Source organism: Bombina bombina, chromosome 1, assembly GCF_027579735.1.
Source record: "Bombina bombina isolate aBomBom1 chromosome 1, aBomBom1.pri, whole genome shotgun sequence".
NCBI classification, from domain to species: domain Eukaryota; kingdom Metazoa; phylum Chordata; class Amphibia; order Anura; family Bombinatoridae; genus Bombina; species Bombina bombina.
The window spans coordinates 1175490434-1175517538 of NC_069499.1; the positions used below are offsets into that span (position 1 = coordinate 1175490434).

At 40.1% G+C, this 27105-nt stretch overlaps 1 protein-coding gene across 1 annotated transcript in view; it reads left to right on the plus strand.

Moving 5' to 3' along the window:
* The window catches only part of NSF (N-ethylmaleimide sensitive factor, vesicle fusing ATPase), a 303795-nt gene that overhangs the window by 33353 nt on the left and 243337 nt on the right, over positions 1-27105 (plus strand). The window contains exons 3-4 of the mRNA XM_053699733.1: positions 14293-14392; positions 14922-14961. Of these exons, the coding sequence (XP_053555708.1) occupies positions 14293-14392; positions 14922-14961 (140 nt within the window). The remainder of the gene's footprint in view (positions 1-14292; positions 14393-14921; positions 14962-27105) is intronic.

Below are 27105 nucleotides of genomic sequence, written 5' to 3' on the forward strand. Positions count from 1 at the left end.
AAAAGTCGATAAACCAAAATTACTCTTGTCTTGTGTGGAAAACTCACATATTCAATCACTTGAAGGCTGTAATGTTATTGTATTTGTATTTTTTGTTTTTATGTTTCTAACTGTTATTTAAGATGCTGTATGTAATAACATTCAAAAGTCAATAAAAAAAACTTTCATAAAAAAAAGTGCTTGAAAATGTATAACATTTTTGGTTATTTATTCCCTATTTATAATATGATATTATTTCTTATAATAATCCCTTACAAATTTTTTGACCAACTATAAAATATTACCACACTAGTACAATTGTATCTAGCAAATTGTGAGGACATTACCCACAATTCTTGTTCCATACAATGTAAACTTTATTGTAAATGAGACTACAAAAACATTAATGCATACTATACAGATTATACCTGTGACGGATTCCGGCTACCCCGACTGGGTAGCTCCGCCAAAGGATCCTCCCGATACCTGGAACCTGCCGCTATGTAGTGGAGAAAGCAATTCTAGCACCCAAATAATTCAGGTAAAAACACGAAGTACATTTTATTGGTAAAAACACATGACATTTATACACAAACTCATCTTGATAAGAGCCTTATCAGTTCCTCAAATCTCCTGCCATTCCCGCCCCTCCAGACAGGCTGGCGCCTCCATAGAGCCCCAGGTCCTTTCAGTGTCCAGCAGTATATGAATGGTGCATATAGTCCAAAAAGCGACTTAATCCATGGCTGGGTCCCGGGGCTGTAGATGACCACACGTACACAACGGGAAGGTCCCTGGGAAGAGAGGGTTAATGGGGGGTCCAGGATCCCCGGTTTCCAAGGGAACTCCCCTCCGGCAATCACCCCGCCTCTTGCCCTTCCGACGGGGAACCAATCCCCAAAAGAGAGGAGCTCTGGGTCAAGGAGCCGTTGGAGCGACCTGGGTTAAAGGACACTGGGAATCCCAGTTGTGGCCGATTGGTAGTTCCATGGGCCCGCCGAAAAGGGGTGGGGCGGTCCGATACCAACCCTTCCAAGATGAGGTTCAAACACAAAATTACAACAAAGGGAAGGTCTGGGAGATTGCAAATGCTCCCAATCACTCAAATCCGAGGAGAAACACAAAAGGGGTAGGTGGTAGGAAAGGGTAAATGTTTAACCCCTGCAGCCCAGTATCCGTGAGAACTCCCCCCCTTCTAGTTCAGCAGACCTGGTTAGATCCACACACGGGTCAGCCTGAGGCTATCCGAGGATTTTATGCCACTTCAGTCTGCCGGGAGAGTCCATCAGTGTTCCCATTGTTTTTTCCCGGCCTGTACTGAATGTCAAAGTTAAAGGGCTGCAGGGCTAAACTCCACCGCAGCAATCGTCCATTGTCCCCGGACACTCTGTTAAGCCATAAAACTAAAGCCTGATGAAATGTGTTGCTTGTGATTTTTAACATTTTAATAAAGTAATTTTTTACTTTAACACTTGCTGCCTTATTTTTTGACTAATTTTGGATACCTTGGGCCCTCTGGACGCTTTGGATTGCTGTCTTATCCTGAGTGCCTCTGTACCAAGTCTGTTGGGTGACTGTATTGACCCCATCCTTCTCTAATAGCATCAATGGAGATGCTACAACAAAGGTGAGTGCAATCTTTTATACTTGTCTACGTTTATCATTGCCTAAACAATACTAGGCCATATAGGCACTTTGTGTCTCTTTTTTTCGTTTTCAATACAGATTCCACATTTTACTCGGGAGGTTGGTCTTCTGGGTGTCTGTTATAGATCCCAGACTGCTTCTACAGCACCAATTTGAGGTGCCCTTATAAATGTGAGTGTACCCCTTACACACAAACAATCATCTTTTGGATCAAACATTATTGGGCCTTGTGGCGCATCTGTCTCTTCTTGTCCTTATAGACTCTGTTAAGCCATACAAGGGGATTGTGGTCTGTGAGGACGGTGAAGGGCCTCCCATAGAGGTAGGGCTGTAGCGTCTTCAGGGTCAAACACTCTTTCTCCACCGCCGCATAGCCTACTTCCCTGGGTAACAGCTTCCTGCTGAGGTAGGCTATGGTGTGGTCTTGATCTTCATCGTCCTGGCTTAACACAAATCCCAACCCGAACATGGAGGCATCTGTGTGGACACAAAAACATTTGGTTGGATCAAGAGCAGCCAGGACAGGGGCAGAAAGTAAGGCGGACTTAAGGTTCTGGAAGGCGGTTTCACACTCCGGGGACCACAGGACTTGTCGGGGGAGCCGTTTACATGTCAGTTCGGTCAGGGGTTTGGCCAGGGCACTGTAGTTAGGGGCACATTTCCTATAGTACCCTGCGGTCCCTAGGAAGGCTAGGACTTGGGTCTTGGTTTTGGGAGTGGGCCAGTTGGCCACGACCTCAACTTTGGCCGGTTCTGGTCGCTGCTTCCCGCAGCCCACTTAGTGGCCCAGGTACTGGACCTCAGAGCGTCCGATGGTGCACTTGTCGGGTTTTAAGGTCAGCTTGGCAGCCCTGATACGATCTAGGACGACCCCCAGGTGGACCAAATGGTCCTCCCAGGTGTTGCTATAGATGGCAATGTCATCCAGGTATGCATAGGCATAGTCCTCGAGACCATCTAGGAGGCGATCCACCATCCTCTGGAAGGTGGCCGGAGCGTTCTTCATCCCAAATGGCATGACCTTAAACTGGTAGAGGCAGAAGGGGGTGAAGACTCTGGGTCTAAAGGGATCTGCCAGTATCCCTTGTAGAGGTTCGAGGGTAGTGAGAAACTGGCCACAAGTGATTCTGTCTAAGAGATTATTAACTCGGGCATGGGGTAGGCATTGGTCCTAGTCCTGTCATTAAGCCTGCAGTAATCTATGTAGAACCGGGTGGACCCATCTCTCTTGGGTACTAGCACCACCGGGGAGGCCCAGGGACTGTTGGACGGCTCAACAACACCCAGGTCCAACATTTTCCTTAGTTCCCGGTGCATACTATCTCTGACTGCCTCAGGAACCAGACATTGTAAATGCCAGCATCTCCAACTGGGGGAATGATCCTTACATCAGGAAGTTTTTGACCAGGCACTGTGGGATGCTAGAGAGAGACCTTATGGCCCCTCAGTCCACAAGCTTCCCTCTATTTTGCCTGGTTCAGAGATCCCCAGGTGATCTGGTGGATGCTGTAGTTGTGGTTTGTTTGTTCAAGATGATACATCTTCTCCCCCCCCTTGTGCTAATACCCATATTGATATCCAGAATTAAACAGGAATGCGTGTGAGTGATTATGATTGCCCCAATATATATATTTCTTGCATGCTATGGCACCTTCTTCTCAGCAGAGTTCTGTCTGAGGGTCATTTCTTGCATCAAAATCTTCAGGTCTGAGCTTTGATGACTTGGTGATTAACCGTATAATTTTGGATGAAAGAATTTTGTTTGACAAGGTAATTAAGACCTTGATCCAGACGTATCTTTCATAAGGTCTGGATAATCTATCTGGTGTGGTGTACGGCTAGAAATCTTTTTTAGGTGTCCCTTCAAATTGCTAGAGTTTTTCCTGGATGGCTTGGAGAAAGTTTTATCTACCACTTATCTGACCCTCTTGACATTCAAATCTTTGTCCATGTTCTGCTCTGTATCAGACCGATTAGGCTGATGATTCTGCCTTGGGCTCATATATTCAAAACCTCTCCACTCAGGTGAGATATTCTAAAATCATCCTCCAGTACTGCGAGATCCCTAGCAAACTTTTCAAAAGGCAGATTTTGCGCTTTTCTCCAAGGGGCGTTTCATGCATGTGAAGGAGAGAGAGGCCCAGTACAATATAGCACAGCAGGACATGACAGTTCTGCTGCATTTACACTTTGTGCTTTCTATTTTCTATCACTTTTACACTTCAGATTAAATTTTTATTACATTTAAACTTTGCACTTTATATTTTGTATTTTATTTTATATTCAGCAGTGTATTTAGGATTGTGATTTTACAAATTCTGATGATCCCTTCTCCGTTTCAGTGTAACTTTAACAAATTGGGCTCATACTTTGTATATTTGTGTCTATCTTCTTTTTACAAATTACATTGCACTTTGCATGTCTTTTTAATTAAATTAAAACTGAAAAACTGTCAGCTTCATTTTCCCAGAGAGCATCATTACTTTCTATGGCCATATAATCAAACATTCTCTAGTTTGAAGAGAGATTATAGTGCTGACTGGCAGAACTTACTGAATTTTCTAAGAAAAGGGTAGGAACCAGAGAGATGAGAGATGCATTCAGTAGAAAGTAATGAAGCTTTCTGGGATACAACATTTCACATGGGAGAGAGAACCCCTGGTGCTAATATAAAGGCTCAGTTTGCATTAATTACAAATTAAACCAAAATGTTTTCACTAAAATGTAACTTGCTTTTGTTGATATTTAAGTATATATTTCTTTTCTATTAATTAAAATAAGTGTATTATGAAGCAAGCTTTGCCTGCATACAACTGGTGAGAAAAATCATTGAGATCAGCTTGTTTAAAATGCTTAAAAATTTCACAACATTTGTGAGAAAGCTTCAAACATAACCTGTGAACTCCCCTTTTTAGCCTAGGAAACGGCACCCATTTTTTGAAGCTGTCAGTTTTAGTTTGCAATGCAGTAAATGTAATTTGTAAAAGCTACACAGAAATATAGAAAGTATGATCCTGATTTGTCAAAGTAACACAGAGCTAAATCTAAATGCATTAAAATATAAATGAGAGCGCAAAGGGACATGAAACCTATGATTTCATGATTTAGAAAGAGCATGCAATTTTAAACAACTTTCTAAATTAGTGCTATTATCTAATTTGCTTCCTTCTCTCAATATCCTTTGCTGAAATGAATGCATGCCTAGATAGGCATAGTGGCTGCACATAGATGCCTTGTGTGATTGGCTCACACATGTGCATTGCTATTTCTTCAACAAAGGATATCTAAAGAATACAGCTAATGAGATAATACAAGTAAAATAGAATGGTGTTTAAAATTGTATTCTCTATCTGAATCGTGAAAGAAAATTTTGGGGTTTAATGTCCCTTTAAATGCTGTAATACTGAAAGGACCCAATATAAAGTGTAAAGTAATCTAAAATACAAAGCACAAAGTGTAAGTGTAACAAAACTCTCATCATGCAATGCTGTATTGCACTGGGCTTGTCTCTCCTTCATATAGTGAAAAGAGAGCGATCTCGCAGTGCTGGAGAGTTTGTCCCTTTTTTCTTTTAAATATATAGTAAGTTCAGCCCCTGTGTTGTCTGAACTTCGATTTCTCTTGAAGCTTGAGAACCTTTGAATATCAGGGCCTTAGAGTCTAAATTGGTCCAGTGGGTGCTTTAAGCTCCTCTTTTTTGAAACTATGCATGGTCTAGATCAGCGGTCGCCAACCAGTGGTCCACGAGAAGATGTTGGTGGTCCCTGACAACATCAAGCAGGAATTAATCTCCTCTGATAGTGTCACCCCCATCGCGACCGCAATGCCCTACAGTGCCTGGCTGGACATCAGTGAAAACCGACGAAGGAGTTAAATTACAATCTCCCTACGCACGTTGCGTAGTACTGCACAACTTGCGTAGCTAGATTGTATTTTTTACTCCTCCCGCCCCGCGCGCTGCTCAGAGGAAGAAGCTACCATTCTAAAGCCAGCAGAGGTTGGTATAGTCTTGGCTTGAAATAGTGGAATTAAAGTATATAAAAAAAATTAATTAAAAATGTTCTTCCCTGTTTTTCCCTAGTAGTTTTCCTAATTCCTTCAGATGGACTTACATCACTATTTGTCTTCCTCCCCTCCATCTTCTCTTTTATTCATTTTTTTTCATTCTAATCATTTTATTCCACCTGAATTCCATTAATTGCCATCCACCAGATCAGCCATATCCCACCAGTATTGTAGTAATTGCCAGTAACATCAGTTGTGGTAGCTCACATCCATATTGAGAGCTTTCTGATATAAACTTACTTTATGACTCCAATGTCTGTCCATGATCATAAGTAGTTTTGAATAATTCCTAACTGGGTAGGTAACTTGGAAGTTTTGTGGTCATTTTAAACAAAATTATTTTTCCCCACATTCTGCCACCCTGTTTCCAGCTCAAAAGTTGGCACTCACCATTCATCTGTCATTTGGAAGTATTCTCTCAGTCCTGTCAGGTGTGTAGCACCTTTGCCTTTTTACCCGGTCTGTCTCTGAGGGCATAATGCTGTTAGGCTTAATGCATAGTATCATCTTTCCAAAGGAACAAGCCGCAATGGGGCAACAAGGTCAAATCTATCCACTTTATTGAAGATAATTAAAATAAGCACCAAGCAGGAGCATACTTGTATATAAAGTTTAATGATCAAATTTGCTTAATTTGCATGTTCTTTGTTGAAGGTAGGTAGGTGTCGGGAGCACTGCATGACAGGAAAAAGTGATGTCATCTACTGCTCTTGCAAATGGATAACATTTGATAATAAAATTAAATTAGAAAACTGTTTAAAATTGCATGCTTTATCTGAACCATGACTATATATATATATATATATATATATATATATATATATATATATATATATAATAAATATATATATATATATATATATATATATATATAAAAGTCTACACACCCCTGCTAAAATGTCAGGTTTCTGTGATGTAAAAACATGACAGAAATTAAATTTAAACAGGAGTGCTGTAGCTAAAGGTGTGAACTAAGGTGAAGCAAAGTGTAGCAAACTATTAAAAATAAGTAGTAATGGGACACTTAAATATGTGTCTAATTATTATTATATAGTGCTAAAATATATCAATGGGGTGAAATATTTAGTGATAAAGTGATTCGTGCATATTATGATTAGCCCAAAAACAAATTATAAGTATATATAATAAAATAAACAGTGACAAACTTGTGCTATTTAGCAAGGCTCTGCCTAAAATTTAATGCAGCAAAAATGAATAACAAAAAGAAAAACACAAAAAAATATATTAGTAATAAAAACGGACGTCTCCGTATATAAAAGGGAATTTGCCAGTCCACCAAAAGTATTGGAATGTTTATCCTTATGGCCAAATGGATTTGAACAGTCCAGGTATACGATATTTTCTGGATAAATGATGCAGGCTTACCCCCAAACAATGCGTCTATCGATGAAAGGCAGAAAGAGAATTACCGCCGTAGCGGAAGTGACTTCACCTATATGGGCGCTGGCCAGACTGAGCCCTCCAATTGGTCCTTGTGCGATCGCTTCTCAGGTTTCAGCTGCTAGGTTCCACAGCCACAAAATATCCGCTCTTTATGTGCCCAAAGCACGCAGGATACTGTTAAGAGGTGCTGTATGCTAGGTGCAGCTGTTCGAGTAGGTATAGGGTTCAGCTTTTGTACCTTTAATGCATCTTGTAGTTTCGGTGCATAAATAAGCACCAGAGTAGTACAAAGTTCAAGGTTTCAGAGTTTCACAGACGAAAACAGGCATCAATCTGTGACAGCAACTTGTAGCTGTAAAGTACTCTTTGAAGTTAGATAATGGCAACAAACAACGCGTTTCTCCCTCTACAGGGCTTTCTCAAGAGCTGAACCCTATACCTACACGAACAGCTGCACCTAGCATACAGCACCTCTTAACAGTAAAGAGCGGATATTTTGTGGCTGTGGAACCTAGCAGCTGAAACCTGAGAAGCGATCGCACAAGGACCAATCGGAGGGCTCAGTCTGGCCAGCGCCCATATAGGTGACGTCACTTCCGCTACGGCGGTAATTCTCTTTCTGCCTTTCATCGATAGACGCATTGTTTGGGGGTAAGCCTGCATCATTTATCCAGAAAATATCGTATACCTGGACTGTTCAAATCCATTTGGCCATAAGGATAAACATTCCAATACTTTTGGTGGACTGGCAAATTCCCTTTTATATACGGAGACGTCTGTTTTTATTACTAATATATTTTTTTGTGTTTTTCTTTTTGTTATTCATTTTTGCTGCATTAAATTTTAGGCAGAGCCTTGCTAAATAGCACAAGTTTGTCACTGTTTATTTTATTGTATATACTTATAATTTGTTTTTGGGCTAATCATAATATGCACGAATCACTTTATCACTAAATATTTCACCCCATTGATATATTTTAGCACTATATAATAATAATTTGACACATATTTAAGTGTCCCATTACTACTCATTTTTAATAGTTTGCTACACTTTGCTTCACCTTAGTTCACACCTTTAGCTACAGCGCTCCTGTTTAAATTTAATTTCTGTCTACTCTATTTACCTATATTAGGGACTTTTTATGTATATCAGGAGTTTGGTGTTTTTACCCTGCGCTTTTTAAACCACACTTCAGATGTAAAAAAATGAGACAGAGATAAATAATTTCAGAACTTTTTCCACCTTTAATGTGACCTATAAACTGTACAACTCAATTGAAAAACGAAATTAAATCTTTTAGGTGGAGGGAAAAAAAAAAAAAAAAAAAAACCTAAAATAATATGGTTGCATAAGTGTTATAACTGGGGATGTAGCTGTGTTCAGAATTAAGCAATCACATTAAAAATCATGTTAAATAGGAGTCAGCATACACCTGCCATCATTTAAAGTGCCTCCGATTAACCCCAAATAAAGTTAAGCTGTTCTAGTAGGTCTTTCCTGACATTTTCTTAGTCGCATCCCACATGAGAGGGATCTCATTGTTAAAAGGTATCAGTCAGGAGAAGGGTACAAAAGAATTTCCAAGGCATTAGATATACCATGGAACACAGTGAAGACAGTCATCCTCAAGTGGATAAAATATGGCACAACAGTGACATTACCAAGAACTGTACGTCCCTCCAAAATTGATGACGAGAAGAAAACTGGTCTGGGAGGCTACCAAGAGGCCTACAGCAACATTAAAGGAGCTGCAGGAATATCTGGCAAGTACTGGCTGTGTGGTACATGTGACAACAATCTCACATATTCTTCATATGTCTGGGCTATGGGGTAGAGTGGCAAGACGAAAGCTTTTTCTTACAAAGAAAAACATCCAAGCCAGGCTACATTTTGCAAAAACACGTGGGAAAAGGTGTTATGGTCTGATGAAACCAAGGTTGAACTTTTTGGCCATAATTCCAAAAGATATGTTTGGCGCAAACACAACACTGCACATCGCCAAAAGAACACCATACCCACAGTGAAGCATGGTGGTGGCAGCATCAAAATGGTAGTCATGACTACCACACAAACCAAATTAACTGTGTTGTAAACAAAACAAATGTTGCTGAAAAATTCAAAATTGAATGATCTAGTGGTTGGATATTATAGTGTAAAGCACTAAATAAATGTGAAACAATAACTGTATTAAAAATGTATATACCATTATCTAACAAATATGGAGTATTAAATTCTAAATACAATGTGTTACTCACATATACATCAATATTACACACGCATATCCCATTATAGACTGTTTAAAAGGGAACCTGCATAATAGGGAAAATGGGAGGCACATACTTGCACACGCAAATCGTTCTAATGGCAGAGAAGGATGCATACACAACACAGTGACATTGAAGATGAGGGAAAAGAACCCATGATTATGTTACTATCAATTACTGCACAGCGCAAGAAAAACACTTTTACTCACTCACTGGGTGGTGAAATCATCCAGGACCGGTCATAGCAAAAACCGGAAGTGGAGGGGGTGTGTCATGACGTCACGTTACCTAGGCAACAACTAAAGCGTTGCACACAAACAGCGCATACTCAGACCGTGGGGCGCAGTAACCTATGTGGGTTAAGAGAAAAGTACACACATCACTACAACCACACATAGTTAACCTTAATCTGTTTAATGGGACTCGTAGCAAAACGGGTACAAGAGGTCCTGAGTACCATTACAGTATAGCCAATAGGGAAGTGTGAACTTATGAAAGTCTAGCACTAAACACCGCTTGTAAATGCAGTACCAACATTATTACTAAAGGGTGGGATTACCTTTAGCAACTTAGTACATCCGCTAAGTATGCCAGTACCCGACATGTATAGGTTTGTCTTATATATTTATAGGGCCGAACTGGGAACTTGCCCATTTCTGGTTTTAAAGCAGGATTTCTCACAGATTAATGTCTTGGCCCATGTTGCAGGATAGACCCATGATGCATACTATTTTCAAATGTAGACACCCCAGGGAATCTGAAATGGAGCATTTTCAGTTTTTTATGAACCACCAATTTCTTCCAGAATTTACAGTAAAAAAAAAAAAATCTGCTTTTTTTGCACAAGTTGCATTTCATTGTGAATATTAAAATAGTGAGGTGTGCCACTGCAGATGAACCTCAATATGTGTTTAGCTATATCTCTTGAATCTGCCAATACCCCACATGTATAGGTCTGTCAGATATTAGTGAAGTTACATGGTTAAAGAGATGGTAAACTTCAAATTTTGATGCTGAGTGCCTCTGTAAATTTGGGGAATTTATAGGAGCTCAGAAATACCAAAAACACCCAGAAAAAGAATGGATTCTGTTAACTGGAGTTTTCTTCATCTGTTTATTTCACATGCTGCAATTCTTAGAATGTTTTAATAGATCCGTGTATGGCTCTGTGGTAATTTAATAGCTTTGTGTCTGATATTGGGGTATTTAAAAGGAAAAAGGAAAATTTTTTAAAGGGAACTTTGCGATGCACAAGGTATGGCTTCAAACACTGGTCAGCCAGGTTGACTCCCCCCATATACTTATTGTAATCAAGGACACACTTCGGTTTGTTGATTGGCTCTTGCCCTTCTCTTTCCGTTACTGGCTCTGTGGCTTCAGTGTGCATCATAGATAAAAAAAAAATTACATATTTCTTGTTCGTAAATCTGAGCTCCAAAAGTTTGCCCTGATGCAAATTTGATGTATTTCCACACTTTTGCTTGGGCCGCATCAGCTGTTGAGGAAATCCTCTCCTGTTTTTTCGGATTATTCAATAAGCACAAGTATGAAAATAAAACAAACATTTAAATAACTCAATACTTGTAAAACAATGTCCAGGTGTAAATGGTAGCCTTTGTTAAGGAACGTAAGGATAAGGTCCCATAGTATCTTTCTAATTGTGCTTATAGATTCTTGTAAATATAAAGCTTTTGCACAATGTAGCAACAGCTCTGTCCCCCTCAAATCTCTCTAGAACACTGAGAGATTGAGAGAGACAGCACTCCATTTCTTTTGTTACTGTTTTGGATACAGTAACTTTGTGATCACTGTGATATGCTATCACATCGAAGATACATGACCATCCAGACTCTGACTGATTGACCCCGGACATACTGCTTTGTTTTGAGGCATGTTCCAGGGCTGCGTGCAGGTGGGGGAATCCAGTGATCCCTGTGCAAGAAAGCTCAGAAGGGCGGACGTAGCATTACGTCACTAGGACCCGGTATTTTTGTGACATAATGGTACGTCCGAAAATCTCAAGGTGAGGGGAGCAAATGCATACCTGTCACATCTCAAACATGTACTGGCCCTTGTAAAAATTGGAAGGATGGAAGATCGAAAGGTGGCCTGATTAAAAGTAGAGGGGTAGGAGGTAGGAAAGTAAGACGCAGCAGAGCTGCAGTTTAACATGTTTTCCCCCTTTTATCAATATCTTGAACTTAGACAGTAGGGCAGAAGAGAGCACTTTTTGGTGCCTTAATTAGACTGCTAGAGGAATTTGCAGTCCGGCCACAATTTTTAGTCTTTGCTGACCTGGCCTTCATATTTGTCAAGCCCTGTCTCATATTTTATATCTTTATAACTTTGTCAACCTTAAAGGGTTAGAAATCTTTGTAAAATATTAAGAAAATAAGTCATTATTATAATTATATAAACATATGTTATAAAATAAACCTACTTTTTTTACTGAAATGAAGCTTCTAAATATGTTTGCTTTAACTTTTTAATTTCTGTAAAATGAGCATTAAAGACCTCCCATAAAAATAGGCAGGGTTTATGTAAAATTATTTCCGTGCCCCAGCCAATAGGGACGTGTTCTGCCCATTACATTTTAATATTCATAGCCAGGCTGGCTGAAGGTGAATGTTTTGGAACATAAATTATCACAGCTTCTATGCTAGCCCAGCTTCCCCAGTCCCACTGTCAGCCGTCAAACACCACAGAGATTCACAGTGACATTTTTATTTCCTGGCTTATCTCAGTGTATTCATGTAACATTGACAAATGTTTTCTGCTACTCCTGAGCCACAGCAATGACAGGGTTAATGGGGATCCTGACAATGTGACCCCTGACCCCCCCCCCCCCCCAGTGACAGATTGTGATTCCACTGACCCCTCGGACCCCAGCTACTGAAATCATTTGTGTTATTAATGACAACCAGCTGCATGTCAGCAGTCACTTCCTGCAGTGCTCAATATCACAAACATTATACAATTACACTACACGCTCCTTAGCACTGCACCACCTTATATCAGTAGCTCCATATATACTATTAGACATTGGTGGGCGTGGCACACCAGAGCGTCTCAGCGCTGAAGATTCACTGCTGGCTGAAGGTGATTGTTCTAACTATCAAAATAAGAAGTCCAATGTTTTGGAACTTGCATTATCACAGCCTCCATGCTAGCCCAGCTTCCCCCAGCCGTCAAACAGCGCAAAGATTCACGGAGCTAGCCGGCTCCCCTCAGCATTACTCTCAGCCTCAAACCCACAAAAGTGACTCCGGACTTCATATAATAAAGTTTTTCTATATGAAGTCCGGAGTCACTTTTGTGGGTTTGAGGCTGAGAGTAATGCTGAGGGGAGCCGGCTAGCTCCGTGAGTCTCTACGCTGTTTGACGGCTGGCGGCGGGGCTGGGGGAAGCTAGGCTAGCATGGAGGCTGTGATAATGCAAGTTCCAAAACATTGGACTTCTTATTTTGATAGTTAGAACAATCACCTTCAGCCAGCAGTGAATCTTCAGCGCTGAGACGCTCTGGTGTGCCATGCCCACCAATGTCTAATAGTATATATGGAGCTACTGATATAAGGTCGTGCAGTGCTAAGGAGCGTGTAGTGTAATTGTATAATGTTTGTGATTTTGAGCACTGCAGGAAGTGACTGCTGACATGCAGCTGGTTGTCATTAATAACACAAATGATTTCAGTAGCTGGGGTCCGAGGGGTCTCTGCAGCGCTGAGAGCTGTCTACCCTGCTTTCTGATGACGTGCCACAGAAGAACTGAGGGGAACCAAAATGCGCATGCGTTACTCAGAAAATATGTTATATGCGCATGCGGGCCACCATGATGTTTCTACCTAGGTAGAACATCTTTATAGGGTATGCAGAATGAGGAAAAACTGGGTTTGGCGAAATATGGAATTTGTTTTAGAAATAACAAGAAAAGGACAGGAAACTTTTAATAGGTACTTATTGTAAATATGTATAATACTTAATGATGTTTTATAAAAAAATTAAATATTTTTTGAGTTTACTATCCCTTTAAAGGGACATTAAACCCAAATTTTTTCTTTCATGATTCTGATAGAGCATGGCATTTTAAGCAACTTCCTAATTTACTCCTATTTGTCTTTGTTCTCTTGCTATCTTTATTTTAAAAGCAGGAATGTAAATCTTAGCAGCCAGCCCATTTTAGGTTCAGCACCATGGATAGCACTTGCTTATTGGAGGCTTATATTTACCCATCAATAAGCAAGCATAACTCAGGTTCTCAACCAAAAATGTGCCGGCTCCTATGCATCACATTCCTGCTTTTTAAATAAAGATGGCAAGAGATCGAAGAAAAATTGATAATAGGAGTACATTAGAAAGTTGTTTAGAATTGCATGCTCTATCTGAATCATGAGAGAAAAAAAATTGGGTTTAGTGTCCCTTTAAATAGAGGCTTTACTACAGTACTAACCAGTACTCAAGACTGTTGGTGAAAACCATACTTGCAGTTAATTCAATTTCTTCATGTTTGATGTAGAATGGCAGGTTAGACAATCTTATCTTCTAAAATAGTTTTTTTTGCATGTGTATGGATGAGTTGACTCCAAATTGGTATAATTTATATAAAGGGACATTAAACCTACATTTTTTCTTTCATGATTCAGATAGAGCATGCAATTTTAAGCAACTTTCTAATTTACTCATACTATCAATTTTTATTCATTCTCTTGCTTAACATTCCTGCTTTTTAAATAAAGATAGCAAGAGAACAAAGACAAATTGCTAATAGGAGTATATTAGAAAGTTGTTTAAAATTGCATGCTCTATCTGAATCATTAAAGAAAAAAATTGGGTTTGGTGTCCCTTTTAAGTATATTTCTTATGTTTCACCAGATATCTTCATGATAGTTGATACAGACAATTATTTAGATATGTCTTTTTTTTTTTTTTTCTACAGGCATGTGAGTGTGCGGACCTCTCCAAACCATAGGTACATCTTCACTCTAAGGACCCACCATACAGTTCTGCCAGGGACAATAGCATTCAGCCTCCCCCAGGTAAGATTTGCTTCCAACCTATAACAACTACTTACTTTTTTTTTTCTTTTTATAAAGAAACCAAAAAGATTTTGGCCATGTCCTCTCACATACAAAATGTTTTTCCTAATACCCTTTTTCCAAATAAATTGATTTGTGAGAGGATTAAAAAAAATGTAAATTTTTTATGTCTTTAAAGTCAGTTTTTCATTTAATAACTATCGGAAATCATCTATTTAACACAAAACTAAATAAAGTATATTACATTCACTTGTTGAACCTTGTGGTCCCCCCATACCATGAGTAGTAGTTGAGTGGACTGGACTTAGCATGTAAAGGATAGATGTTATCTTACTTGGACCAATCATTTCTGTTTTGTTTTATGGAATGAGTAGAAGAGAGGCTAAGATTGTTTTATGTTTATCTTGATGCTGCTTTTAGGACAGTCTTCCACTTCTTTTCTTAATTTAGTAATAAACCATTCTCTTGTTTGCTAAAGATTCTGAATGTCTCTAAATGTCTCTAATTCTATTCCTTTCTCTCTACTTAGCGAAAATGGGCTGGCCTCTCCATTGGGCAGGAAGTGGAAGGTAAAAAGATTGTTTTTTATCAGCCTACATTGTGAATCTTACCTTGTTCTTTTTTTTTTTTTTTTTTTTTTGATAGGTGCTTAAATTGGACTATGTATTTAACCCCTTCACTACTGGGAATTTCAGAGAAAAATTTGCCCAAAATACCAAATTTAAACAGAAATAGAGCCTTTATTTTTATTTACCTATCAAAACTATACATTTCTTTTAAGTAGACCACCCAAGGTGTTGATCGAGACCCATTTTGGTATTTCATGCCTCAGTTTTGCTGCCAAATGCAATCATATTAAAATAAATTAACTTTTTCACAAATTTACACCCAAATTCTGCAAACATACATGGCTTTGCAATTAGTTTTTTGTAATTACAAGGCCAATTCTTGCAACTGGTCACCACAATTCTGAAATTCCCAGCAGTGAAGGAGTTAATTAGTTAGCTGGATGTTGAATATTATTTTAATGCAGGGATTACTCTACCACCTGACACTTCCCACCTCCCTGAACCCCCTCCCTCAAACATCTGACCACCATCTTAGCTATTGACAGTCTGCCAGTATTTTTTTTTTTTATATTTATTTTCTGCAGTGTAGGATCCCTCCTAACCTTCCCACCTCCCTGATCCCTCCCAAAAAGCGCTCTAGCCCGTCCCCTCCCAATGGTGTCTGTCATCTTAGGTACTGGCAGCTATCTGTTTATAGATTTATTTTAAATATATGGACACATACATAAATTATAAAATAATAATAATAATATGTATTTACAAGTAACAGTATGTATGTGCAAGAATTAAAAAAAGTTTAATAACACCAATAGATACTTACTATTTTAATGGGATTTATGAGGTTGATGGGATGAACACAATTTCTGAATATTTGGTGGAATATTAGATAAAGACACTCGCATTTCATCATCAAGCATTTTTAAGCTTCCACTTCCTATCCATATATCAAGAGCAGGAGCAGCAATGCACTACTGGGAGCTAGCTGCAAAAAAAACCCTCTGACTTCAGCTCAGCGTTTAAGCTGCCGCCCTCAGAGCTCCATGAGCCCTACTGACTACTGCCGTGCTGCAAACACACTGCTGTCCCACTCACTGACTACACATGCAGTCACAAGCCAATTAAGGAGACTACACGTGCAGTCAGGAGCCAATGTGCCGCCAAAGCCGCCAATGGGAATAGTTTCAATTCCCACTGAGCTGCGCCAATTGGTTAAGATGATCTGTGACCCACTAGGTATCAATCTTGTGTCAAACATGTGATATGCGTAGCAGGCAGGCGGAAAGTCAGAAACCAAAAAAAAGTTTTTTTTAAAAATTAAATAAAAAAAAAATTGTGCTGAAGCAGGGACACACCTACACACTGCTGCCGACACACTAGTGTGTCCCGACACACAGTTTGGAAAGCACTGAGTTAAAGGATAAGATGACATAGCTAAAATATGAGTTGCAAAATCAAGCAACAAGAAAAAGAGTGCTGGCCCCTATAATTAAATAATGAATATAAATGTGTGTACGTGTAGTTGGGTTAGAACATGGTGAATAGAATTTAAAAATTCATAGTCTCACTTTATTAAACAGAATTTAGACACAAAAACAAAATATTTAAAAACACTTGAACTGAACTGCCAATTCAATAGTGTGTTTATTTCTCCTGTTAAGTGTGGTCAGTCCACGGGTCATCATTACTTCTGGGATATTATCTCCTCCCCTACAGGAAGTGCAAGAGAATTCACCCAGCAGAGCTGCTATATAGCTCCTCTCCTCTACGTCACCCCAGTCATTCTCTTGCACCCAACGAATAGATAGGATGTGTGAGAGGACTGTGGTGATTTTAATTAGTTTATTACCTTCAATCAAAAGTTTGTTATTTTATAATAGCACCGGAGTGTGTTATTCATTCCCTGGTAGAATTTGAAGAAGAATCTACCTGAGTTTTTTCTATGATTTTAGCCGGAGTAGTTAAGATCATATTGCTGTTTCTCGGCCATCTGAGGAGAGGTAAACTTCAGATCAGGGGACAGCGGGCAGATTAATCTGCAAAGAGGTATGTAGCAGTTTATATATTTTCTGACATGGAATTGATGAGAAAATCCTGCCATACCGTTATAATGTTAACTCAGCCTTCAATACAGTAGATGTATCTGGTATCAGGCTGTCATGTATGTATATTTTACACTTCAGTATTCTGGGGAATGGTACTTCACTGGATTTATACTGTATGCATAGGCTTAACCTAATTTGCAGGGACTTGCAATAGGTTTTTAAATAACAATTAATTTATTGAGGTTAAACGTTTTTTGCTGGCATGTAAAATCGTTTATTTCTCTGAGGTACTGGGTGAAAAAATGTTTTGGGCACTGTTTTTTCCACTTGGCAATAGTTTTGTTTAAATTTAAACAGTTTACTGATCTCTCTCACTGTTATGTGTGAGGGGGAGGGGCCATTTTTGGCGCTTTTACTACGCATCAAAAAACTCAGTCAGAGGTTCATTTTCTTCCTGTATGATCCGGTTCATCTCTACAGAACTCAGGGATCTTCAAAGCTTGTTTTGAGGGAGGTAATCATTCACAGCAGAGCTGTGAAGATTGTAGTTGACTGTGATAAAAAACGTTTATTTGTGTATTTTTTCTGCTGTCAGGGTTAGTTATCCTTTGCTAATGGGAACAATCCTTTGCTAAAATTGTATATTTCTTACAAAGATTTGATGCTATAATTTATTTATTTCAACTGTCATAATTTTTTCTGTGCTTCTTATAGGCACAGTTCGTTTTCATATTATTGTAAATTACTTGAAAAAGCATTTCCATGTTGCTAGTTAATTGCTAGTGTGTTAAACATGTCTGATTCAGAGGAAGATACATGTGCTATATGTGCTAATGCCAAAGTGGAGCCCAATAGAAATTTATGTACTAACTGTATTGATGCTACTTTAAATAAAAGTCAATCTGTACAAATTGAACATATTTCACCAGACAACGAGGGGAGAGTTATGCCGACTAACTCGCCTCACGTGTCAGTACCTGCATCTCCCGCTCGGGAGGTGCGTGATATTGTAGCGCCGAGTACATCTGGGCGGCCATTACAAATCACATTACAGGATATGGCTACTGTTATGACTGAAGTTTTGGCTAAATTACCAGAACTGAGAGGTAAGCGTGATCACTCTGGGGTGAGAACAGAGTGCGCTGATAATATTAGGGCCATGTCAGACACTGCGTCACAGGTGGCAGAACATGAGGACGGAGAACTTCATTCTGTGGGTGACGGTTCTGATCCAAACAGACTGGATTCAGATATTTCAAATTTTAAATTTAAGCTGGAAAACCTCCGTGTATTACTAGGGGAGGTATTAGCGGCTCTGAATGATTGTAACACAGTTGCAATACCAGAGAAGATGTGTAGGTTGGATAGATATTTTGCGGTACCGGCGAGTACTGATGTTTTTCCTATACCTAAGAGACTTACTGAAATTGTTACTAAGGAGTGGGATAGACCCGGTGTGCCGTTCTCACCCCCTCCGATATTTAGAAAAATGTTTCCAATAGACGCCACCACACGGGACTTATGGCAGACGGTCCCTAAGGTGGAGGGAGCAGTTTCTACTTTAGCTAAGCGTACCACTATCCCGGTGGAGGATAGCTGTGCTTTTTCAGATCCAATGGATAAAAAATTAGAGGGTTACCTTAAGAAAATGTTTGTTCAACAAGGTTTTATATTGCAACCTCTTGCATGTATTGCGCCTGTCACGGCTGCAGCAGCATTTTGGTTTGAGTCTCTGGAAGAGACACTTGAATCATCTACACTAGATGAGATTACACACAAACTTAAAGCCCTTAAGTTAGCTAACTCATTTATTTCAGATGCCGTAGTACATTTAACTAAACTTACGGCTAAGAATTCCGGATTCGCCATTCAGGCACGCAGAGCACTGTGGCTAAAATCCTGGTCAGCTGATGTTACTTCTAAATCTAAATTGCTTAATATACCTTTCAAAGGGCAGACCTTATTCGGGCCCGGGTTGAAAGAGATTATCGCTGACATTACAGGAGGTAAAGGCCATGCCCTGCCTCAGGACGAAGCCAAAGCTAAGGCTAGACAGTCTAATTTTCGTTCCTTTCGTAATTTCAAAGCAGGAGCAGCATCAACTTCCTCTGCACCAAAACAGGAAGGAGCTGTTGCTCGCTACAGACAAGGCTGGAAAACTAACCAGTCCTGGAACAAGGGCAAGCAGGCCAGGAAACCTGCTGCTGCCCCTAAGACAGCATGAATCGAGGGCCCCCGATCCGGGACCGGATCTAGTGGGGGGCAGACTTTCTCTCTTCGCCCAGGCTTGGGCAAGAGATGTTCAGGATCCCTGGGCGTTAGAGATCATATCTCAGGGATACCTTCTGGACTTCAAATCCTCTCCCCCAAGAGGGAGATTTCATCTGTCAAGGTTGTCAACAAACCAAACAAAGAAGGAAGCGTTTCTACACTGCGTACAAGATCTTTTATTAATGGGAGTGATCCATCCAGTTCCGCAGTCGGAACAAGGACAAGGGTTGTACTCAAATCTGTTTGTAGTTCCCAAGAAAGAGGGAACTTTCAGGCCAATCTTAGATTTAAAGATCCTAAACAAATTCCTAAGAGTTCCATCGTTCAAGATGGAAACTATTCGAACAATTTTGCCCATGATCCAAGAAGGTCAGTACATGACCACAGTGGATTTAAAGGATGCTTACCTTCACATACCGATTCACAGAAATCATTACCGGTATCTAAGGTTTGCCTTTCTAGACAGGCATTACCAGTTTGTAGCTCTTCCATTCGGATTGGCTACGGCTCCAAGAATCTTCACAAAGGTTCTGGGTACTCTTCTGGCGGTACTAAGACCGCGAGGAATTTCGGTAGCTCCGTACCTAGACGACATTCTGATACAAGCTTCAAGCTTTCAAACTGCCAAGTCTCATACAGAGTTAGTACTGGCATTTCTAAGGTCGCATGGATGGAAGGTGAACGAAAAGAAGAGTTCTCTCTTTCCACTCACAAGAGTTCCCTTCTTGGGGACTCTGATAGATTCTGTAGAAATGAAGATTTACCTGACAGAAGACAGGTTAACAAAGCTTCAAAATGCATGCCGGGTCCTTCATTCCATTCAACACCCGTCAGTAGCTCAATGCATGGAGGTGATCGGATTAATGGTAGCGGCAATGGACATAGTCCCCTTTGCACGCCTACATCTCAGACCGCTGCAAGTGTGCATGCTAAGTCAGTGGAATGGGGATTACTCAGATTTGTCCCCCACTCTGAATCTGAATCAAGAGACCAGAAATTCTCTTCTATGGTGGCTTTATCGGCCACATCTGTCCAGGGGGATGCCATTCAGCAGGCCAAACTGGACAATTGTAACAACAGACGCCAGCCTACTAGGTTGGGGCGCTGTCTGGAATTCTCTGAAGGCTCCGGGACTATGGAATCAGGAGGAGAGTCTCCTTCCAATAAACATTCTGGAATTGAGAGCAGTTCTCAATGCCCTTCTGGCTTGGCCCCAGTTAACAACTCGGGGGTTCATCAGGTTTCAGTCGGACAACATCACGACTGTAGCTTACATCAACCATCAGGGAGGGACAAGAAGCTCCCTAGCAATGATGGAAGTATCAAAGATAATTCGCTGGGCAGAGTCTCACTCTTGCCACCTGTCTGCAATCCACATCCCGGGAGTGGAGAACTGGGAAGCGGATTTCTTAAGTCGTCAGACTTTTCATCCGGGGGAGTGGGAACTTCATCCGGAGGTCTTTGCCCAAATACTTCGACGTTGGGGCAAACCAGAGATAGATCTCATGGCGTTTCGTCAGAACGCCAAGCTTCCTCGCTACGGGTCCAGATCCAGGGATCCGGGAGCAGTTCTGATAGATGCTCTGACAGCACCTTGGACCTTCAAGATGGCTTATGTGTTTCCACCCTTCCCGATGCTTCCTCGATTGATTGCCAGAATCAAACAGGAGAGAGCATCAGTGATTCTAATAGCACCTGCATGGCCACGCAGGACTTGGTATGCAGATCTAGTGGACATGTCATCCTGTCCGCCTTGGTCTCTACCTCTGAAACAGGACCTTCTGATCCAGGGTCCATTCAAACATCAAAATCTAACTTCTCTGAAGCTGACTGCTTGGAGATTGAACGCTTGATTTTATCAAAACGTGGGTTTTCTGAGCCAGTTATTGATACCTTAATACAGGCTAGGAAGCCTGTTACCAGAAGGATTTACCATAAAATATGGCGTAAATACTTATATTGGTGCGAATCCAAGAGTTACTCATGGAGTAAGGTTAGGATTCCAAGGATATTGTCTTTTCTACAAGAAGGTTTAGAAAAGGGTTTATCCGCTAGTTCCTTAAAGGGACAGATTTCAGCTCTGTCCATTCTTTTACACAAACGTCTGTCAGAAGTTCCGGATGTTCAAGCTTTTTGTCAGGCTTTAGCTAGGATCAAGCCTGTGTTTAAAACTGTTGCTCCGCCATGGAGTTTGAACTTAGTTCTTAATGTTTTACAGGGTGTTCCGTTTGAACCCCTTCATTCCATTGATATCAAGTTGTTATCTTGGAAAGTTCTGTTTTTAATGGCTATTTCCTCAGCTCGAAGAGTCTCTGAGTTATCTGCCTTACATTGTGATTCTCCTTATCTAATTTTTCATTCAGACAAGGTAGTTCTGCGTACTAAACCTGGGTTCCTACCTAAGGTGGTCACTAACAGGAATATCAATCAAGAGATTGTTGTTCCATCTTTGTGTCCTAATCCTTCCTCGAAGAAGGAACGTCTGCTACACAATCTAGATGTAGTCCGTGCCCTGAAATTTTATCTACAGGCAACTAAGGATTTTCGTCAAACGTCTTCCCTGTTTGTCGTTTATTCTGGCCAGAGGAGAGGTCAAAAAGCTTCGGCTACCTCTCTCTCTTTTTGGCTTCGTAGCATAATACGATTAGCCTATGAGACTGCTGGACAGCAGCCTCCTGAAAGAATTACAGCTCATTCTACTAGAGCTGTGGCTTCCACTTGGGCCTTTAAGAATGAGGCTTCTGTTGAACAGATTTGCAAGGCTGCAACTTGGTCTTCTCTTCATACTTTTTCCAAATTTTACAAATTTGACACTTTTGCTTCTTCGGAGGCTGTTTTGGGGAGAAAGGTTCTTCAGGCAGTGGTTCCCTCCGTATAAAGAGCCTGCCTGTCCCTCCCGTCATCTGTGTACTTTTGCTTTGGTATTGGTATCCCAGAAGTAATGATGACCCGTGGACTGACCACACTTAACAGGAGAAAACAAAATTTATGCTTACCTGATAAATTCATTTCTCCTGTAGTGTGGTCAGTCCACGGCCCGCCCTGTTTTTTATGGCAGGCTAAAAAAAATTTTGGATTATACTTCAGTCACCACTACACCCTTGGGCTTCTCCTTTCTCGTTGGTCCTTTGGTCGAATGACTGGAGGTGACGTAGAGGGGAGGAGCTATATAGCAGCTCTGCTGGGTGAATCCTCTTGCACTTCCTGTAGGGGAGGAGATAATATCCCAGAAGTAATGATGACCCGTGGACTGACCACACTACAGGAGAAATGAATTTATCAGGTAAGCATAAATTTTGTTTTTATAAAAGTATCTGATAAAATAAACAAGATTTATTGTGGGCAGACTAGCTTTGTACAATGTATCAAGGGTTGGAGATATAGAGGATATTAGGTAGCTGTTTCCAGAGATAGTGGAAAGTATAAGTATCAAGGATAAACAACTTATGCTATATTATCAATTATACATAATAACCTCAAATAGGTATTGTGGTATATAGCATAGGGGAACTAAAATAGTTAATTGTACACTTGGTAGTGTGAGCGTGCTGTAGTTCTAATGGTGTAATAACCACAGTGTATATAGACTCTAAAGACACTTGAGGAATAATGCTGTGATAGCGTAACAATATCTCACAATACTCCTAATATATAATTCAGAGGTACAAGCATAACACAACACAGTCACTCAAACAGCCCTGATTATAAAGCCTTAACTAAACTACTCCTAAAGCGGGAGTTGGATTAAAGTATATCTTTCCCTTTGCTAAGAGAGCATGTCAAGCATTAGAGGCGGGCTTGAGCTGGTCTCCAAAATTATGTGATCAATATCAGATATTGTATACCACACACAGAAATGACACACAGGTGGTTCAAGTAAGCTAATTAAAAATGGAGAGTCAGAGCTCTCAGAAACCCGTCCCCTGACACGTGTTTCACTGTCACGCTCCCTCAGATGGGATACACGCCGGCTGTTTGTTTGGTCTATTTATCTGTTCACAGGCCACTCACCTCTACAGGCATTGGTTACCGAAGAGGGGCTACTATTGGTTGAAGGCTTTTGGAAGGAATTTGCATTATACTGCGAATACTCTATCTTGAAAAGTATCTATTTAGATTATAGCTGCAATTGGCATAACTGTCTTTAATATTACTGGCGTTCAGTAAGAAATACACAGGATTTGCCCACTAATGGTGTGTGTAGATGTTAATTCTATGAAAGTAAATATATCAGAGAATATATGTTCTGGTTCATAGATCAATGTAAGGAAAGGAAACCCAGAATATGATAGGCAGTCTGTATTGTATTAATTTAACAACAAAAAGGTATCAAATAAAGTGCAGGGTGCTAAAAAGAAACTCTCAAGTTCCTTGGTATATCACTCATTCACTCGCTCCAGCGTGGACAATGGAGATCTCACTCACCCAATCCAATGGAGAAGGCGGGTATCGCCATTCGCGGCTGTAGATTCTATCCGGACGCCTCTAAGGGGGCTCGGCCCAATTCCGGCCAATGGAACACACTCTGGAACGAGGCAGAGATCCCTTGCTCCGCCTCAACTTATTCCAGACACTTGTTCCTCCGATAGAATACAGTATCCCTCCGCCAGTGACGTAGTGAAAAACAGTTCCTGCTTGCAATAGGGAACTGCCAAATGTAGAAAAGCACACAATGCAATCCTCTTTGAAGAATATAAGCTCGTAATGCACAGCAGGAAACAGCCAAACTCCGGACAATAAAGGCTTGAAAAGAGAAAGTGGAGGCTGTTTCCTTAAAATTAATTCCTTTATTTATTCAGTTTAAAACCGGCAAACACAGCAAGGATAGGGTATGGTGTAGAAGGCGCAGCACAGTCTGGCTTACGCGTTTCGGATGGAATCCGTAGTCATAGCCTACTGTGCTGTGCTTCACACCTGCTTAAAACTAATTAAAACAAATGTGATTGGTGCACACATAAAAAACAACGCCTTCAAGTTTAACCAATACCAACAGTGTATAAAATTAACCCACTGGTGTCAGAACCGCACAATCTAATACATTGCCTAAGCCCATACAACCGTAATATACACACTGCAATAATTATGTCAATAACCAACATAGTGGTATGCATTATAGACAAAATGTCAAATACTAAGGGTTAGTAAGTAATTAAATGTTATTAAAAATTCTAATGCCCAGATAGTGCGTATAGGAGTCTCTATTAATATATCCTCGATATGTGAGAGTTAAATCATTACTCTTATCCTGTCTAATGCACTAATGGGCAACAGAATTCAAACAATACCCTAAGTGAAGAATACCACAATAGATGCTATCATGTGTCAAAAATAAATAAATGTATAAACAAATTATAAAAATATTATAAACATGCAATAAGCAAATAATTCTAAATGAGGAGAAACCTGTCAAATACTATATGAATTAAAGATATCTAAACAAATTGTCATCATAATGATATATGGTAGAAAATAACAAGCTAACAAATAGCGCCTCCCCATAAAGTAATCCTATGTGATATGATACAGGTTGAGCACACATGACCATCCGATGAGTCTTAAATTATAATAAACAAGGAGATCTATTGGTAAATGTATTGCGAAATACCTTAATATTCATTCCCACAGGTTCATTACGTCATATCTTGAATTTAGACCATCAGGCACCCGAGTGCCTAAGGTAAAAATCCAAAAGGCTTCGCGTCTGGCGAGCAATTGGTCCAAATTACCCCCCCTAGCAGGTCTAGAAACTTTCTCAATAGCATACCATGTGAATCCTTTAAGGTTGTTGTCATGGTAGACTCCAAAGTGTTGTACTATTGGAGTCGTGGATCTCTTAGTGGAGAAAGAGGAAAGATGTTCCCTAATTCTAGAGTTCAGGTCTCTGGAGGTGAGTCCCACATATTGAATCTGGCACAATGTGCATTCAATCATATAGACTACCGATTCCGTTTTACAATTCATGCAAGAATTGATTTTATAACTTTTCCTCGTTTTTACACTCACAAATTCCTTAGTCACCTTGGCATAATCACAGGGCTTGCACTTCCTGTGACCGCATCTGTACATCCCAGTATGTACCAACCATGATCCCCTCTCATCTTAGAGGCGTCCGGATAGAATCTACAGCCGCGAATGGCGATACCCGCCTTCTCCATTGGATTGGGTGAGTGAGATCTCCATTGTCCACGCTGGAGCGAGTGAATGAGTGATATACCAAGGAACTTGAGAGTTTCTTTTTAGCACCCTGCACTTTATTTGATACCTTTTTGTTGTTAAATTAATACAATACAGACTGCCTATCATATTCTGGGTTTCCTTTCCTTACATTTATCTCTTTTTGGTATTACCGGACATACCTACACCCAGTTTTATGACATTGGTTCAGCCTTTTTATAAGACTTTTTAGCACAGTTATGGAGGAAACACAGCAGGCCTTTTACTCACTGATGCCTGTAACTGCACGTACGACTTTGCCTACAGATTGTGAATTGATTTTCTCTGAGGATAAAGGAGTATTAGCACTGAGCACTTTGTTTGAACAAATGGAGACATTGTTACTAAAAGAATCTAAAACCCAGTGGGATATCTGGACATTAGAAAAGTATTTGAGTCTAAGTATGATACCGAGGGGATTAAGGCTATACAAGTTTCCGACCTTTGACGTGGATGCACAAGATAAAGACTTTATAGATGCTTGGAACAGTGTACTATCTGAATGCTCTATGAGACTTATGAAATTGCTAATACAGTATAAAAATAAATTGTTGGATAGCATTAGAGCAGATATTAATGAATTACAGATAGAACTGAATAGGAGGAGCAGTCATAATGACTTTGCTAGATTTGATAAAACTTTGAAAGAGTTGGTTGCTAAGGGGAGGTCTGGGATTATGGAGACGAAACATACCAAATACATTAGGGACAAATATGACTATTCTAACAATTCTGTGTATATATGGAATAGAAGTGCTAGGGGGAATTTTAGGGCAAATCAACCTAGGTTTGGCCGTAGGAGGAGGGGCAATAGAAATCGCAGTAGGAATCGTGGCAATGATGGTAAAGGTAATAATAATAAAAAGAATGTGACCTTCTCTGGTAGTGACTCAGAGGGATCAAGTGAGGGTGAAATCATTAGTGAACAAACACGGCCAGATTTTGAAGATACTGCCCCTCCTAATATTGTACATATTCCCCAAATAGTTTATACAGATACAATGAGCACTAATCAAGGCTATGTACAACACAACACAGTATCAGTTAAACCTAAACAAGGTAACTACACAGAATTAGCACCTAATATGTATTTACAAAACAGACCAGACACTCTAGCCATCAATCAGGTTTTTCCCCAAGACCAGGATGCATCAGCGGGGGGAGGGAAACAGAACAAACAGAATACACAGCCCAAAGTGCATTATGCAAAGAATCAAGACAAGTATCAACTGAGGGAACCCCGTCCACAGACCAGATACAAATAATCAATTCCAAGATTGTAGGCAATGTCATAAACTTATCATCCAAACAGCTTAGTATTGCACAATATAGTGTTTTGAATAAAGGTTTAAACTTTGCACCCACTATAGATTTTGATGTATTTAGAACTATCATGGATGTTAACAAATTAACACGAAATTTGACTTTGAAGAAACATTTTCATGGATTGAGTACACTTGATCATACCGATGTGCCAGTTACCCATGTTGATACGGATACCAGGGACCCAATTGATTTTGAACATAAATGTGACACAGTCACACTGCAACAGCTGCAAATAGAATCAATGGGGAACTTGGGTAGTCGCAACATGGGTCCCAAATTCAAGGAGAAATCT